Below are 19,160 nucleotides of genomic sequence, written 5' to 3' on the forward strand. Positions count from 1 at the left end.
ATAACGTGTTCCGTCCTCATTCTTTTGTTACGTGCATAATTGTGCCATTTCTTTGACTGTAGCGAGCCCACAGTCATTAATCACCACCTCCAAATTTGCCCATAACAAGCCGCCTTGAGAACCGCGATTAGCGAAGTCCCTCGCACGAGGCCGAACGAGGCTGCACTAGACGGAACCTTGTCGGGGCGCGCGGCGAGCGCGTTCGTTAAGAATCAAGTGCAATCAGCGCGCTGTAAGAGACCGTCGAACCTCGCGCATCTCTCAGCATGGAAAATTAACGGGAAGATTAATGGGAAGATTGATTTGTGGCAGCTGTACTGTAAACACGCAGGGGAAAACAAATGCGGCTAGGTGCGAGCGAAACGGCGCTTTCCTCGGGAGTAGGTTCTTCTAACAGCCCGTGGGTCTCACCTGGCACCTCCTGAGTTCAGCATGCTTTGGGGAATATTTGGGAATTCTCTCGAGCATTAAGATTGAGAGACAGTTAAATAAAGTCTGCTCCTTCTCCGGAGTGCTGAGTGGTTCACAGCCTTGCCGGTCTTGTTTTTCCGCGGATGGCCTGACATTTCTGGTGTAGCTGGTGGGGGGGGGGGGGGGGGGGGGGGGGGTTATTTTTCCCCTGGATGTGATCTCTGGCCCCCTGCCGTGACCGGCGAGCAAACCGCAATTCCGTTATTGTCGGGAGACGCCACCCAGCGCACAGCCTTGATGCGTTTCTCAGCGTTTATTCCCACAACTGCAGAGAAACAGAACGAGAGAGCGCGCGCGATGCCTGGGCTCTCGGCTGACGTTCCCACGCGGGGCACGGCTACGTCTGTCCTCGCGAATCCGTATCCTCTGCGAATATGACAGCTCACGACCAACATGCGGTATATATTGTTTCTCCGGACAATTCCCAGGAAATCGTCCTAATTTGACCTCATGGGAGTTTCAGTGGGTTGTTCTCTAGACATGCGGGACATGCAGCTAGAGGTGGCGGAACATCTTGTCCAACTTCACAGATGGTTCCATACCGTGTCCCTAAGCCCAACTTCGGAAGTCTGCCTAGATTGTCTCGAGTTGTCAGTCGCTGTGCTTATAAATCGCTCGAACAGCGTCAGTCTAATTACGTGCAACAGGTCCCGGGAAACCACTTAAGCATTTGTGTGGTGTTGAACCATTAAAAAATTACTGTAACAGGCCTGAAACTTAACAACCATGAAAACACGATCTTTATTTAACAAAACTTGTTTTGTTCTGCGAGCCCCTATTTTGCTTTATTCAAAATGGACAAAAGCTCACGCGAGGCGTGCAGCCTTTCCTCCCCTACCCTGTCCGCGCGGTACAGGCCCGCGTGACTTACCGCGACTGTCCCCTCCAGGCTCGTCAGGGCGCTGCTCGAGCAGACTGACAGCGCGGGGGTGTGCCCGTTGAAACAACACGCGCTCGCGCACCTTTGGGGAAATATTCGGAGACCTTGCCTGCCAGGCTGTCACGAGCGAGGCTTATGTAAGCACAGCGTCTCACCTGTCCCCACAGTACCTGCTATTCTTCGTTTACCACTGTATCTTCGGGCCTGCTTGCTGTGCAGAGACCTAGATATTATTATTATTATTATTATTATTATTATTATTATTATTATTATTATTATTATTATTATTTTGCAAGCGTTTGTTAACAACGGGAATGCTGTGGCCTCTGTGCCCATCGCGTGGTCGGAATGCATTTTTAAGTGGGATAATGCTGTCCGCCTCCCTTGCTAATTATTACATAGGACTACCGCAACCACTTGCACGAGCTGTCAACACCAAACCTGCAAAGCTCTGAAGTATCAGAGGCTCGTGCAAATCAACAACTCCGCGAGGCTTACATATTTCGGCTTATGTAACGTGGCCTCAGATTCGGAGTCTTTGTTGATATCTGTATAATGATATTTGCGGCTGTAAACCACCCACACAGGTGCGGTGCATTGATTGTTATGCTGTAGATGTTTGTCTCTGAATTCTCTCAACTCAGTTGCAATGTACAAGGTGTTCTGTCCGTAGTTTTAATTACACTTGTAAAGCAATTTCTGTTTTGTTTCCTCACCCCATTTCCATGCAGTTTTACTTAATTTATATAATATTTAATAAATTAACATCGTCAAGACATAAAAAAAATCTAGAATCCTTATGCGCGGATTCATACACGTGGATGTCTTTAACACGAGAAGGCAAGTCTGAACTTTTGCCCAAAGTTGAACCAAAAAGGTTTCATTAGTCGTAAACCATAATATTCAGAATATTCTCTAATATTCTGACTAGTCTAGCTAGCTCTCTCTCTCTCTCTCTCTCTCTCTCTCTCTCTCTCTCTCTCTCTCTCTCTCTCTCTCTCTCTCTCTCTCTCTCTCTCTCTCTCTCTCTCTCTCTCTCTCTCTCTCTCAGATGGGGAGTAGGTGGAACCTGCGGTTTGTCATTTTCCCCAGTTGGGTAAACGTACGGGTTACTTTTATTACTCACTTGCATTTCGGGTGGCTTTCTTCCCTCAATCCCGCTGCAAACCTCAAACAAAATGACTCGACGTCTTTCGACGCTTCGGTTAAGTTTAGTCGGCTAGGAGAGGTGACTCCGTTAGCTTGCTCTATTTCTGCTCCATAAAATACAGCGTAGTTGATCTTGGGCGAGATTACGTTTTGAAAAATGGGCGCTGGCTTTGGTTCCTCCTGTAGCATAAACTAGAATCGATGGCAATGTGGGCCGTCGTAAAACATGCCACACACGGTGATTCACTGCCATCACTAATGCGGTTACGTACGGTTTATGAGAGAGTAACGTAACGCGTCAGCGTGCAATAGCAATGGATAAGCGTGAAGGGGGCAGCCAGCTGACATTAATAGCGCGATAGCAGGCCTGAACACAGAGGGAGGGACAGAACGCACAATCCCCCATAAACCCAGCTGACTGTCTCCCTTCCCATATGTCTCCATCAAACAGGGCTGCGGTCTGTCAGGAGCCAATTTGTGTCCGGGACTCAGTCTCAGCTCAGCTCACCATGTCCCCGTCGCTGTCTCAGTGAGCAACGGCTGACCCATCAGGCGCGCTCGTCTCACTTTATTGCGCCTTTTCTATCGACTGGAGCACAGCGTGCGGCAGCTACGAGGTGCAAAAGGAAGGCGGCGCCCTGTCCAGGGGTCAAAACAAAGCGCTCGCGGTCATTAAATAAAAATCCCCGACTGACGTTTGTGGCTGTAACCCTTTTTCTTTCTAAAACAGCTTTCCGAATTCCCTGCACACGGTATGCATTCTTGTCAGTGTGAAGGTGCAAAGAAATGAAAAGAGAGTTGTGGTGCACGCTGAAGAAGCCCCGTTGCGCCTTCTGCTTGGCCTTTCTGCTTCTTTAACAGACTTCCGTTAATATGAGACCCTGACGTTGATTTCCAGACTGCTGGGAGAATCTGATGCTTCTTATACTCCCCCCCCCCCCCCCCCCCCCCCCCCCCCCCCCAATCACTGGACTTCAACTTTATACTGCCACTTCGGCATTCTGCAGGAAACTGTTCCTGGATCTCTTTCGAGGCGTCTGCGCGTCTGTCTCTCCAGGACCGACGGCATGGAGCTCGGCTTCATCCATCAGTGTCAGCTCTAATATTGCGTTTCCTGCGGGCCCCTGTCGGGCAGGTAGCGCGCGCGCTTGTTTACTGCGTTTATGTTTTCAGACGTGTGTACTCACAGGGCCTTGCAAGGCGCTGCTCTCTGACACCCACCTGCCAAAGCTTATAAAAGCAATTTCGCTGTTACATGCATCCAGACTATTAAAATGCCTGTGCATCCACAGCACCCAATCCTCACCGCCTGGTGCTTTTCAGACACTGGACAAGCACGGCTCTACAGTCTAGCTTAATTAAATGATTTTTTTTTCTTACACTGAATCAGAAAGTCTCTTATCCGTTCCATAAAATATATATCCAGCCTTCCCCATGGTAGAGTTTTTTAGGTAAGGAAAAGGCATGTTATTCTTTTGGGGAATAACGCATGCTGGATTGGACCAAATTGACCATGAGTTCCTCTAAAAACCCTCATTTAGCACAGTGGTGGTTGCGCTTGGATGCTCTCATTAAACCGACTAGCCTGACTCTGAGGGATACAGCTGGAAGATGCCTTGTAACCCATCAGCTCAGTTGCTAGTGGCAGAAGCTTTTGCAATGAGGTAACATCTGTCTTTCCGACATTAGATTTGCGCTTCTGATGGTGTGATAAACAGATTACACACACACACACACACACACAGAGTTGGGACAGAGGTGGAAAACAGCTTGCGAACAATGATACAAGATAGCGTAAGATTTATGATATAAGATGAAAGATAAACAAATGCCAGACAGACACAATGTGATTACAGTATCTCATCTGCTTAGCTGCCATTCGTAAGTATGTGTGTATGTGTGTGTGTGTGTGTGTGTGTGTGTGTGTGTGTGTGTGTGTGTGTGTTTGTAAAGGAGAACAGCCATCCCACCAGTTCATTCTCTTCTCAGCACTGGTCTGCTGTCATAAATCCTGATATGTGTGGGTGACCAGAGGTCTGAACAGCTACCTAGGAGAGCAGAAGTGACACGTTAACAATAAGAGCATGAGATGATTAAATCTTGGAGATTGGTAATCCCTGAGTGCTGGTGAATGGACCAGCTGAAACAGACAAATGACACGTTCATATTACAGTAAACCAATACAGCCTTCCACCCCGATGTTGAGGGATTTTCTCTGACTGGAGTGCAGACCCCATTTGTTTGATGTGCATCGTGATTCCCTGCCCATAGCATCTGTCCAGATCTTTCCATTTCTTCTACATTTATTACTGAACAGCTGTTTGAGAGGATGAGTGACATCATCATTAATAATAATGTCAACCACTGCTTTGCATGGAGCCAGATTATGCCATATGAACAGTAGATTCTCGCTGGTGCCTGACAGTCATCTTGGTTGAAGTGAAAGTTTTTTGGGAGCGCAGTTCTTTTCCAATTACTGTAACCTGTGTAGGGCCGGACATTAGACTTCTGCAGAAAAGTCCCTTGACGGGAGCTTTCACAGAGACAGGAAAGCATTGTGACACTGAGATGTCTTTCAGTGCAGACCCACGCTGACGTTATGAGTACTGTAATGTCTTGCGTATTATCCGTTTGGTTCCACTGTATGTCTGCCTCCTTGATTACGCATGCATCGGTGATGTCAGGAGTGGGGAAGCTCAAAGCCTGTGGGATGGAGTGTCTGCAACAATAACAATTAAGCTGAGTTTAGTCTGAGGGTGTGTGTGCATGCGTGTGTGCGTGCGTGTGTATATGTATGCGGGTGTGTGTGTGTTTGTGTGTGTGTGCATGCGTGTGTGTGTGTGTGTGCATGCGTGTGTGTGTGCCTGTGTATATGTATGCGTGTGTTTATGTGTGTGTGCATGCGTGTATGCGTGCATGTGTATATGTATGCGTGTGTGTGTGTTTGTGTGTGTGTGCATGCGTGTGTGCGTGTGTGTGTGCGTGTGTGTGTGCGTGTGTGCATGCATGTGTGCGTGCGTGTGTATATGTATGCGTGTGTGTGTGTGTGTGTGTGTGTGTGTGTGTGTGTGTATGTGTGTGTGTGCGCGTGTGTGTATTTGTGTGTGCGTGCGTGTAAGTGTGTCTGTGTGTGGGTGTGTGTGTGTGTGTGGGTTTGAGAGGTTTATACCATTTGGCTTTCATCTCACTTCCCTGAGCATTAGTGCTGTTCCATCTTCGTTCTGGAGCTCTGCCTCAGAGCTGCGCCATACGCCAGCGTCACGTTTAAAAGCGGCAGTAGGCGGCCTGAACCTTTTCCTTACCCAGCTGTCATCATCTGAATTCATCCAGAGAATTGCCACATTCACCTTGTGAAGGAAACACAAGCGGTTCTGTCCAAAAAGGGTTCAGAATAACACAAACTTCACAGCCCAAGTCAAATATCTCACGTGATGTCACCTCCAAGCCTGGCTGATAGGAGTTTGTCACTAGGCCTGTCAAACCCTCCCACCAACACTGAGGACGGATTCCAAAGGAAGCACGGGCTAGTTCCTCTCCTTCCCAGCGCCTGCTGCTAATGACTGTCCATCCTCGTCCTATCATTTGCAGTCACATTACAGCGCAACGATAACGCGATCCACAACATGCAGCCTTAGCCGGACGTCAGGGGAAGGACTGTGAAGGGCTTTGATACTTCATAAAGTGGAAGGTGTCGATTGATTTTTTTTCCCCCATTATCTCCGCTCTTCTGAATAATACGACAACGAAGAGCTAAATATTAGAAATGTAATGGCTTTACTCCCACCCGCTCTGGCCTGGGGATTAGTGCCCTTGGCACGGCAAAGTGGCCATTGATGAGAGCATTAGTATGCGGCCGGCGAGGTGCGTCTCCCACCTGCCATACGCCGAAAGAAATTCCCGTTCTGCCTCTCGAACGCCAGCATGATAAACAAATGTATTAGCATGTAAAAGTATTCTACCTGAGGTATGCTCCAAATTGCTTTCACTGCAGGAACAAATATGAGCCTGATTTTTGTGGAATCCACCTTCTTTCGTGCAGATGCATGGTTACGGCAAGATATTAAGCATTTTGGAGCAGTTCCGAGAGGAATCGGTTGAAATAATGCGTGCTAGGATTTTCAGCGTGCTAATTTGGAACAGAAAAGCATAATTGTTGTGGTAGTTTTTTCTCTTCCTCCTGCTGGGGTGGGGGGTGGGGTTCAAAATCGTTTTATTCAACTGTAAGGCTGCTGTGTGAAAACAAATGCACTGGAACCAGTTTTGTGAATCAGTGATTCATGATTACGCTGTTTCAGTTTTGTTTCTTGTCAGAGAATGGACGCCTCTGACTTCCCTTTTAAAACACATCACTGCACGATTATCACCTACAAGTAGCGTCCTCCAGGCGCGCGGGTTTCTGCCGCTCAGTTGCTTCCAGTCGAGGAGTAGCAGTGTCATCGCTAATTAAGTTTTAAAGCAGTTCCTTTTTCTGCCAAGGAGAGATGGCTTTATCAAAGCTAATTAATGCACTTGTTTGCTATCATATTTCTTGTGTCATAGAGCTGATAAAATAAGACACACCTTTTTGAGACCATGCGTCCATACTATGCAGAACTTTTGTGTTAGATGGTCCTTCATTGTTCATTTTGCATGAAGCAGTCTCAGAGAAGTTAGATGCTAGTTAATGAACATCAACACACACACACACACAAATGGCAGCTAAGCAGAAAAGATACTGTAACCAGCTCATTTTTGTCTGGCATGTTTGGAATGCTTGGGATGTGCAGCGGTCAGCCTCGTTCAGATGTGTGATTGAGTGAGAGGCTGGACAGGGTCGGCGTGTCTGACCGCTGGCATGACCTGGCGGCTCTGCCAGACTCCTCATCCTGCCTCCTCATCCTCCCATCTCTAACGCAGAGGATACCATCCGTTTTTATTGAGAGGCACCAAGGCAAAAATCAATCAGAATGCTAAACACCACCAGACTGAGTCACGGTGAGAGTCAAAGTCAAGAGTTTTGCTTTCCCGTCCACCAGGAGCAGATGGTCCTTGTGATCCGGGCGATTTTTCCTAAAGATCACGGCTCACTGCTCAGCCTGTTATATTACTGCCACTGTAAGCAGAGGTCATCAGAAGCTAAGACGCAGTGTTTTAGGAGACCTTCAGTGGGAGATTATGGATTAGAATCTCCGCGTTTTATTTGAGGAGGTCCACTGAGGCCGGGGCTCAGTGACACACCTCGTTCTGGAGTCATTTCTAAGTGTGGCAAAATCGCTGAACGATCCCAGGAGGGACGGGGGATCAAATAAAACCCCTCTCTCTCCATTAAGGATTGTAAAAGGACTTTTAAATCAAAGTGCTCAGGCCTGGTGCAGAGTTAAAGGCCTGCCTCTAAAACCCCTCTTCTGCTGTCAGGGTATGTGGTCTGATGCAATTAGTATCTCAGTCAAGGTCTAGCTATTGGAACAGCAGGCTAAGTTTTTTTGTACATATTACAATAAAAAGTGCTTTAGCTGCATAATGTCGAGTGTGTTTTGAAACTAGTTTCCACTTTGTCTGCCATATTGTAACTACTTTAAAAAAATCTAAACCTTCACCTCTTTGGTAGAGTGTACGTTTAAAGCGTTTAGCTGACGCTTTTATCCAACACGACTTACAGTTCTGACTGAACACAACTTGAGCATTAAGGTCCTTGCACAGGGGCCCAACAGTGGCAACCTGGCAACTTGAACTGGCAATCTTCTGATTACTAGTCGAGTACCTTAACCACTGAGCTACCACTACCCACACACTGTGGGTGTAACCCAGTACACTGCTTCTAGAAGCTTCCATGCAGGATGGTCTAATGCTCACAGACACCCACTTCTTATATGGCAGCAGTGGTGTATTGTTCATCCATCTTATCAACTGGGAAAAAGTATTGAGGATTGAGTATTGAATAGTGTTCACTGCTGAGACAGTATCCATAGATGTTCACGGAAGATCAAGCCCATATTCAGTTTCACTCGAAGCCTATAGTGTATCCTTTACCATGGTGCATTTAGATGAGCAGACTTTAATCCTCGGAAAGTGAAAACGCCCAGTTTGCTAAATAATGGGGTGACAGCTGTGAAAATGCACAGATAACCGTTCCAATAAGCCAGATTAAGTCATTATTTTCAACAGGCAAATTTCCTTTTTTTTTCCCCATTGCTTTGACTCCCTCCGTGCAGTTTGGAGCTGGCGACATAATGAAATTCCTTTTAAATCGCACCACTGTGTCTGCTATTCAGCCGAAATCATTGCAAATGTCAAGTGCGTTCGGTTTGCTTTTTAGAACAGCCTGCACTCTTCTCATTGTGACAGAATAAGGTTACAAGAAAGCGTTCCTCCCCATCACAGCGCATCCAAAAGAGCTTTGAATCGCTCGTGTCAAGGCTGGAGATTAATGACTGGTCTGTAGTCTGTAGTTTGGTCTGTCTATATAGAGTGGCGTGGTGCGTCAAAGTCTTGCAGGCTTTGTAAAGAACTAGTTCATTCTGCCGTGTGAGTGGTGCAATCAAACTTTTATTATACCCTGCGCCATCATGTTAAATGTGATTTGCAATAGATTTCTGCAAATAAGTCAGTACTTTTCCAAACGCTGATGTGAGGCTGGGTGTCACAGATAATTCTTGGATTTTTCGTTTTTCCGGAGAAGCTTAGAGAAATGTGTTTCTCACATTGAAGGAGGGATTTCAAGATCAAAAGAGACACAGCGAGATTGGAAATGTGAGCGTTTATCTCTATATGAACAGAATTAAACGCTATTTGTTAAGAAGAAAACCCAAGAAAGCGCTTGATCAATAGGACCAGAATGGGCGGGCCGTAGACGCGGCATAACATTTTAATGGCGGGTGAGTTAAGATGTGTTTATTACTCCTTCTTGCTAAAGATGTGTTTGGTAATTAGAGGGTTCAGAAAAAGAGAAACAAGAATCAATTCTCGGTATCGTGACATTTTGTTCGTCACATCTTTCACTCCTTTCAACGTTTTTTTTCCTTCACAATTTTAGATTAATAAGGCCCAGAATGCGCTTTAACATAACATAATTCATTTGAATTCCCCACATATTCGGTGATGGTTCTTCTCTATTCAGAGCAGAACCTCTGGCAGAGTCTTTCTAGCACCCAGCATCACAGGGCTCTCGTAACTACAGCCTCGTGTTCTTTGGCTGTTCCTTTTGTTTTGATGCTTTTGGATTTGAGTGATGGTGGTACCACTTAACTGCTGTAGCTCCAACAGCAGCAGTAAAGAAACATAATCACCAGGGCAAAAGAACCCTAACAATCAGTGCTAATGAGCCCCAGGAACCAGTGCAAATGAACCAAAATAACCAGTACAAAATAACCAGTGCAAACAACCAGTGCAAAAGAACCTAATACCCAGTGCTAAAGAATCCTAACAAGACTGAAAAAGATCTTTCTGATGATTTCAAACGGTTGCATCCAGAAGCTAGTTTACTTTGCAAATTTGAAAGCATTTTGAAATGATCCTTTACTTAAGCTAAACACACATCATTATAAAATATTACGAAAAGCACTCAGTAAGACCAGGGCTTAATACACCATCATAGCAGCACTCTGCTGCCAGACCCCAGCTTCAGCCCAGGCTGCGACTGCCCTGCTGAGAGCCTTACTCACTCCTTTGGTCCCTATGCGAAGTTTGAGCCTCCCCTGCCTCGCTGGATGTCAGGACTTCAAAAGACCCCCCCCCACCACCACCACCGCTCGGGGAGATCTCACTCATTTGCTGTCTGTGTCAACCGCACACTTTCATCTCCCCCCATCTACGGTGTTCTGTCTGCCCGCATCTCGTTAGAACGTACTGCCACCCAGCAAACGTGTGCTAATTAAGGTGTCAAAGCGCGCCAGGGATCACTGCCTGTTTGAACACGGAAATGCTGGCGATTTCAGCCTCCAGCGCTTGAGACGTTAGGCTGGAGAAGCTTCCCTGGGTTTTTGCACTTAAGCCGAGCAAAACTGTACCTGCGTAGCTACGGCAACAGCAGTATTTTTGGACTGGTACCAATGACATAAACCAGCATTTACCAACTCTTTCCCAGGTGTGCCAAAACACTGGCTCCACTCATCAGTGAATTAATAAATGCTTCTTGAGTTTGAAATGAGTATGTTAAGCTTGGAAAACTAAAATGTGTTGTGCACAGGGGGCTCCATGTCTAGAATTGAAAAACAGCAGTAAATGCACTGAAGCAACCTCGCTCTGCCGGCTAAGAGGGCTACAGCCTGTTGCCAGGAACCGAGCTGAAATCCTTTGACCTGTGGATTGTTTTAGTATTCAGTCCTCCTGGGCCTTATCGTCTGGCCCATTGGCAGGGCTGGTTTTTGAGGGGAAACAGACTCCTCTGATAGGTCACATGGGCACATGGGTGTCTTTGAAGTGTAGAAAACTGCCTGAAAGCCTCCTGTACTGAACCACCTTTATGCAGCAGGAGCAGAGATGCTCAGCACACTGGAACTGAAACAGTGCTTGCTGAGATGTTCCATTCCCCCAGCATGCTGCGCTCTCTCTCTCTCTCTCTCTCTCTCTCTTTTTCTCTCTCTTTTTTTTTAATGTTCTCTCCAGGCATGTTAAGACCAATTTAGCAAATACATAGCCAGAAGCTCTCAGGAAATGGAGATGGAAAATTACCACTTTATACATGCACATAAGAGAGAAAGTTTTTTTTGTGGTTTTTTTTGTGTCAGACAGTCCTAATATTTTAAATGTAGTCATAAATGTGCAGGAACATGGACGAGCTCCGCTGATAAGCACTTCTGGAATTCCGTAGTAATTCTGTGCCGGGTAGTCCTCTCTGGGCTCTACGCTGCAGCCTCCATCACGCTGAACCAATATGATTGGCTCCCCGGGGCGCAGGAAGTACTCCTTGATCTGAAACAACAAAAACAATGTAGACATACAGTGTCTGCGTGTGTACATACATGTATATATATATAGGTGGCCAATCCATGTGTGAAAATGATGTCTCGTGCTCCCTGAACCACTCTTTCAAAACTGAGCCCGATGAATCCTGGCATTGTCGTTGGAATATGCCCGTGCCATCAGGGAAGAAAAAATCCATTGATGGAATAATCTGGTCGTTCAGTATATTCAGGTAGTCAGCTGACCTCATTCGTTGCTGAACCTAGACTGCAGCAACCCCAGATCATAGCACTGCCCCAACAGGCTTGTATGGTAGGCACTAGGCATGATGGGTGCATCACTTCAGCCGCCTCTCTTCTTACCCTGATGCGCCAATCACTCTGGAACAGGGTAAATCTGGACTCATCAGACCACATGACCACATGACCTTCCATTGCTCCAGAGTCCAATCTTTATGCTCCCTAACAAATTGAATCCGTTTTTGCCTGTTAGCCTCACTGACAAGTGGTTTTCTTAAGGCTACACAGCTGTTTAGTCCCAATCCCTTGAGTTCCCTTCGCATTGTGCATGTGGAAATGCTCTTTCACTATTAAACATATCCCTGAGTTCTACTGTTGTTTTTCTACAATTTGATTTCACCACGTTTAAGTGATCGCCAATCACAATCATTCAAGATTTTTTTCCGACCACATTCCTTCCTCGAAGATGATGTTTCTCCACTGTCCTTGCACTTTTTTAATAATGCGTTGTACGGTTCTTAACCTGATTTTAGTAGTTTCAGCACTCTCCTTAGATGTTTTCTCTGCTTGATGCATGCCAGTAATTTGACCCTTGAGAAACAGATTAACATCTTTTCCACAACCACAGAATGTGTCATGGTTGTTTAACAAATGAGAAGCTACTCACTGCATCAGTTAGTGTTAAATAATTTGTTGCCAGCTGAAACATAATCACCCATGCAGTAATCTTGGCTCTTACCTATTTGCTTAGTTAAATCCAGGTGGTGACCCTTTTTTTTGGCCAGGCAGTGTATGTGTGTGTGTGTGTGTGTGTGTGTGTGTGTGTGTGTGTAGATATACAGTGTGTGTGTGTGTGTATGCATATATGTATATGTATACATGTGTATGTATGTATACACACACACACACACACACACACACACACACACACACACACACAGACACACTGTATATTTTATACACACATATATATATATATATATATATATATATATATATATATATATATATATATATATATATATATAACTTTTGAGGTTGTTACCAGGATCACAAAGTAAATATCTTAATTTGAAACCATTGCTTCTGTACACTCACTACAAAAACCTTAACTCATTCGACCTTGTGTGGATTACCCTACAGAAGCCAAAACTTTGCAAAAGGAATTACTGCATAAGAAAGGTGTAGTTGTATTGTGCCTGGTGACATTAACGCGTAATAAAGGTTATCACGCTCTTGTGGCAGATATGTCTCTAAATTCAACATTAGCATTTAATATTTAATGCTTATGTCTATTAATTAGCAGGAACAGAGAAGTGTACAATCCAAAAATTCAAAAAGATCTACTTGTCATACACGACGTTTTCGTATATGGTGTTGTTATATAATTTATGTCATTTATAGATATCATACCCCTGCATAATTCTCAGTACAGCTCGTGAGCGGAGGAAACACCGAGGCGTGTTTGAGCAGCTGCACTCTGCTTCCTAAACCGAGTTTTACCCGCTACAGGCCTTAAGTGAGTCGTAAATTCGTGCAGTCTTCTGACTGCTCTGTTTAAGTGGGGAAGAGGGAGAGGTAATGTCGTACCGGGTGTCGCCCTCCCCTTCAACCTCCCTGGGCCGCGCGCGCGCCTTTTGCATCTCCGCCGCCTGGATCGGCGCGCGTGCGTGCGGCGGGGTGGGCTATCTCCGCGCGCGATGAGATGAAACGCTGCTCTCTCTCCCCGAGCGTGATTGCGGAGCTTGTTTTTCGTAATGAACAATTGTCGCGACGTTCATATTTTGACGCAGAAGTGAAGACTGTCATCAGTCATCTATCAGAGAACTTTTTCGGGCGGCTGAGTAATGGAGATTAATGCGGCGAGATGAAAGGCACTCTCCTGTCCTTCCACACTGAAAGTGCGATTATAGAAATAAACGGCTTCTTGTTTCACTCGTAAACTTCAAACAGCCACTTGGAGAGGCAGGGCTGCTTTTCATTTGCTTGTCGCTTTTGAAGCTCGCAATTAGAAATATAGCCCGTTCTGTATCTCGGGAGGGGGGATACGACAAAAAATATTTTGATGACTTTTCTCACCGCATTCGTTCCATAACAGAACTGTGCCTAGAATTAAATGCATTTATTTTTCCACGGTTGCTGTAGCAAAAATCTAGACTGTGTGGCATCCTTATTGTAGCATTTTACAACCGCACTGCTATTGCAGAATGAGAGGACGCTGTTAATCAGGGCGCAGATAACCATTCAATTTGGATGGAAATTCTGTCAGTAGAGAGAGTGCAGCAAAATACAAAAGTCTGGCTAAGAGTCGCAAAGCTGCGTGGTGAATGAAAGCGAGAGGGAGAGCCAACGCGAGGCAATGCGAGTCATTCAATCTACAATGGCTTACTTTTTCAGGAAAGAGAGAGAGAAGGAGAGAAGGAATGTGGAAAGCTAATGTTTCTATAAGGATGACAAATGCTTCTCCTTAAGTGCATCACTTCCTGTAGTAAGCCTCTTTATCCTGAGGGCTTCCTGATTGCATCTCAACTACTGCAGGTGGGGAAAATAATTGCTTTCCAATGTACACTTATTGTGTTCTTCAGTCATGACTCATTCACAGTTAATTCTTTGCGTTCTCTAATAGTACGTGGGAAGCAGGGCAGGTTTTTAAATGAGCAATCTTTGCCTGAAGGTTTTCTTTTCCGTTCCACGCGTCGAACCCTTCATTTCACATGCCAATTCATTTGCGTTTGCTGCTGTTTTGGCTGCAGCATTCTATTTATTAGTTATGGTTATTAAGCCTCGTTTTAAATCATATACAATCACATTATGTCTCAAAGGCTGTGCATTGTAATTGCATCATAGGATTTTTCAGACACGCTGCCTTTTCAAACATACTAACCTAGTTATGAATCCTTTGCCAGAGGCGGATTTAATTGACACTCTGGAATGCAGAATTTCAACTGAGAGGCTGTTCTTTGAGCGTTAGTTTCCGGTACTTTCCATTTTGAAAGTAAATGCTTTTGCTTTCAGGTGAAGACTTTGGGCCGTGCAATGGAGAAGTAGGGTCGGAGCTCCGCCCTTTCACCACTAAGCAGGACTCGCCGATTGGGCTCCAGGAGATCACAACAGCCCTTCCGCTAAGCCTCCCCAACCACCAGCCAAACCTGGGCCTCCCCGAGGCTCTGCTTACGAAGGATTTCGTGGGGGACCAGCCCTTTTTCGGGGAGGGCGGTGAGGTAGAGGACCACGCGACCCCCTCGGGACGAGCATCTCACGCAGAGCCCAGAGACCACACCACACCCGTGGTCCCTCACGAAGACGCGCCAGCATTCTCGGATATCGCCACCACGGCTGCAACAACGACCAGTCCCACCGCTCCAGGAAAGCCAGCCTCTGTGGACCACAGACGGCCCAGTAAGGGCGGGGGAAGACAATCGGCCAAGGTGGAGCTCACCTCCCCAGTTCTGATGGTGGCCGGGAATACTGCTCAGCCAAGCCCTGGGCAGCCATTGGACCTCACTAGAGCAGAGGCAGAGCTTTCTGAGCAGGGGGCGGTCCCTGAGCAAAATGGTTCAAGGAAGAAAGCATCTCAGAGGCCACCAGAGAAGAGCATGATGGGTAAAGCAACAGGGGCAGATGAAGAAGAAACCATGACCAGTACCATTGTTACTACGACTGTTATCACCACCACGAGAGCCACAGGTAAGCCAGCATGACTAGATTAGTGTTCATTCTTTTTTATTGTAACAAGAGAGCACATCCAAAATGGTGCAGGATTTTTTTTTTGTTTTTTGTTTTTTGTATGGATATAAACGCACAGCACAATTAAGAAAGCTACTGTTTGAACTGTGGTAGAACTGTAGTAGCAGTTATGCTTTTGAAAAAATATTATTTAAGTCTTACAAAAGAACGGGGCAGCCGTACTGATACCACAGGTGCCACAACGCTGCAGAAGCACACCAAGTGTACTTCTTTTTTCAAGTGCACAGTCACTTTCAAGCTCTTTCAAGATTTAAAACTTTTCAAGGAACTTAAGCCTCAGTGTAAAAAAATGACCTTTAAACTGCTACAGTAAGTAGAAAGTTGTCTGTAATGTGTTTTCCAAGTCATGTGGTGATGGGCCCTGCGACGGTGACTATTGGCTGATTGCTTTACCTGACCTTTTGCTACCCTGAGGCGCCGTGCTCATCCCCCCGGGTGAAAGTGGAGAGGGCCTCGGCACTAACGAGACCCTGTGCGATAAGCATAGTGTCAGGACAGGGATTGTTCATGAGTCTACCCCTCTTTCCTCCTGTCTTTTTCTCTTTCTTTCTTGGTTGCCTCCTCTCTGTCCCTTTCCGTATCAAGGTCAGGGCAACCTGAACTTCACAGATGCTGAAGGTTACATCGAGATGCCGTATGGTGGCTCTTATGACTCTACTGTGGATTGCACCTCCCTGGTTACGGTCTACCTCGGGTATGGGGTTGAAATTCAGGTGAGTAATTTTTTTATTTTTTTGGTGTGGAAAAAGGAATCACGAATGTTCCTTTGATGGTAAGATGAGACTTTATTGATCTGGCTTTGGTTTAAAATGCAACGTGATCCCGCAAGTGTTATGAGCTGAACTAACTTGTATTGATCACTGATCACTTCTTTTAGATATTGCATTGAACTTGCCGTCCAGTTAACTGTTACACCAGTCTGCCACTTGTGTAATTCAGTAAGGTCACCAATCTGACTGCTCTAAAACGCGAACAGACACTATTCACCATCAGCACTTCCTGTGTTGTACACTTTTGGGCCTCGTGACGTCGCTCTTGCTAATATGGCGATGGGTTCCGCTCAAGCCCTGAAAAGCCAAAACAAGCCAAAACAAAACAGCAAAAGGAAATAAGCTGAGTCTTTTAGCGTCCGTCGCCTCGTGGTGGGCATGAACAAGTCTCTGCTCAGAGGCTGCAGCTAGTGATGACTTCAAGATGACTTCAAACCGGCAAGAAAAGTCTGCATTTCTCTTTAAAAAAACCAAACAACAACAATAAAAAAAAAAAACCGCTGAGCTGCGTTACCTCGATAAAAAAGAGATGAAGCCGTCGGCCCACAAAAGCGTCGCTGTGGCGGCTCGGAGGAAACGGAAAAGGAGAACGGGTTTTCCGTGGCTTTCCGCGGCAGGCGTCGGGGGCTTTACGCACTCCAGCGGAACGCATCTCCTTTGTTGAGAGCTGGACCACAATCAATCGCATTCTACTAAGCGGCACCAGTAGAACAAGCACGTAGACGTTTCATTTCGGGCTGATCAATTGCGATGCCATAAAACAGGATTTAAATCCCGTTGTAAGATGACTGTGGTGTGTGAGGTTAAGATTGAGTGAATGAATATGGACATTACAGCAGTGTTGTCAGTCCACTGCATACAGAATAACTGTTTAATTTCTACTGAAAATATTCTGCAATCAGACCTGTTCTTAGGTATTAAATGTAAAAAAAAAAAGAAAGGCACTAGCACCGAGCTCTGCACCGTACACTGAGACAGATTCTTTAAGAGTCTTCCTTTAAGATTCCCTTTGATTCATTCAAGATCAAATGAATTCGTTTCTTACTGAGGTATGGGGTTGCTAGGAGGCACGGCGCCGTTTCCATCACAACAGAACATTCTGACCCCTCCCTTAGCAAAGCTTCATCAGGGGGCACTGGCGCATGCGGTGGGACGTGAATCGGATACAGCTCGAACGGGAGGCCTGTTTTTCTGAATATCCACTTCAACGATCCACTTCAAATTGGTCACGTTTGTTTTGAAGGCGACTTGTTAGTTACCAAGCTTGTTTGCCTTTGGTGCCTTTTTTTTTCTTTCCATTTAGAGAGCTTGGGAAGTTTAGAAACGGTTTTGATAGTTGAAGACCATTACTCTCAAGCGCAACACTGCCTTCGTGAATGGGTGTTAAAATTTAAAAGCATGAAGAAAGGGAATAGACAGAAATCTGCTGACTGAATTCTTTATGAAACATTTTGTCTTAACTAGGAAGCATTTCCAAGCAATTTCTTTGTAGGCAGAGCAGTTTATCAGAGTAAAAAACTGATCATAAGAACTTTAGTGGAGAAACTCTCCTCAGGGTAGGCCTGTAGTTGACAAACTTGCAAATTGGTGCGTTATGATTGCGCACTTGGTTTTCTGCCCTTCCTGCAGAACTGTCCCAAAATTAATCGTACACACTTACTCATTCCCTGGCATTTATAATTCCCCCAGCAGCCAATTTACTGTGAGTGACTTTGAAATGTGTGTGCTGGCTCGCCTCTGCTCTGGAGGGGTAAGATAAGTCCGTGGTGTGAGAGTGTTTGTTGGAAAATGGATGGGGTTTTTTTCTTCCTCACTGACTCCTGAGGGGTTTGGGGGTTATAGTTAGGATTAATGAAGCCCTGCATTGTGAGTGCATACACTCACGTTCTCTATACACACACTGCAATAGGTCTAGGTCTGCTAGCTTTTCTAAGGCAGTGGGGTGTCTGCAGGCCATTGTGTGGAACCAGAGAGCAGGCATGATATAAAGGGATCCAGGGCAGGACTGGCAGGACTGGCAGGATGTGCAGGCAGGACAGCACAGGTAGGACAGGCAGGTAGCTCATGATGAACAGCAGCCCTGAGTCTTGGTTCTGCTGTGGGCTGCACCCCAGTTATACTCTGTGTTGTACTATTAAGTTATGTATCATGTTATCATGTCATTTCAGAGTGTGAGATTCCTCAGGTAACGTTTGCAAGTCAACTGGATGATGGTGCCCTGTGTATCACACCTGTGTGAGGTACCTAGAGCGGTCAGATCTCACACTGCAGTGATCACAACTGTGCCCAGCTCCTAAGCCAGGTGGAACATGCACCCCAGGGCATGATGGGAGCATTCACCTGCTTTGCCGCATTAGGCTTTGAGGCAAATTATGGGTCCAGAAGACATAATTGGGTATGGCCTGGAGGTGGGGCTTAGGTCTAGGCTCTTTGAATGCAGATTCTGCTGCCGGGAAGCCAAGGATGCCGTGTCTAACGGCTGACGTCTGATCAGTCGTCATGCTGTTCGCCTTCCACTTCTTATTATTATTAACAGTGATCTAATCCTTGCCTGTTGGAGCACCCGCGCCATTCAGGCACCAGTCTTCCAGCTCCCCCACTGAGCTTCAGACCCACATGACTCTGGAGACCATTTGTGCTCCCTTGAACAGACTGATGTGAAGGCAAGGTGTAATTTCTCATCTCTTGGCAGCCGCATGTAAAATCAATGGACTGTCTGCCACACACACACACAAACACACACACACACACACACACACCTACATGTGTGTACACACATACACACACTGTAGCTGTATACGCAGCGCTTAAGTGTCAGATTGCTGAAGGTCTGCGTGTCCTTCTGCTTCATCATATACAATAGATTTCATAAAACCTGATTTGTGCGATTCTAGCACTCTGTCGGCTCTCCCAAAGCTGTTAATATTAACAAAATATGAACATCCCAGAGGATGTGAACCAAATCCCCATAATCCCCCTGCCGGTTCAGTGGATGTGTTTTGCCTGAGTAGTATCACAGACTTG

The 19,160-nt window shown here is 45.9% G+C and overlaps 1 protein-coding gene across 2 annotated transcripts in view; it reads left to right on the forward strand.

The window, feature by feature from the left end:
* Positions 1–19,160, forward strand: part of sez6a (seizure related 6 homolog a) — a 92,091-nt gene that overhangs the window by 30,665 nt on the left and 42,266 nt on the right. For both annotated transcript variants that reach the window (XM_035535899.1, XM_035535900.1), the window contains exons 2-3: positions 14,635–15,306; positions 15,952–16,079. In XM_035535899.1, coding sequence (XP_035391792.1) covers positions 14,635–15,306; positions 15,952–16,079 — 800 coding nt within the window. The remainder of the gene's footprint in view (positions 1–14,634; positions 15,307–15,951; positions 16,080–19,160) is intronic.

Source organism: Electrophorus electricus, chromosome 17, assembly GCF_013358815.1.
Source record: "Electrophorus electricus isolate fEleEle1 chromosome 17, fEleEle1.pri, whole genome shotgun sequence".
Lineage (NCBI taxonomy): Eukaryota > Metazoa > Chordata > Actinopteri > Gymnotiformes > Gymnotidae > Electrophorus > Electrophorus electricus.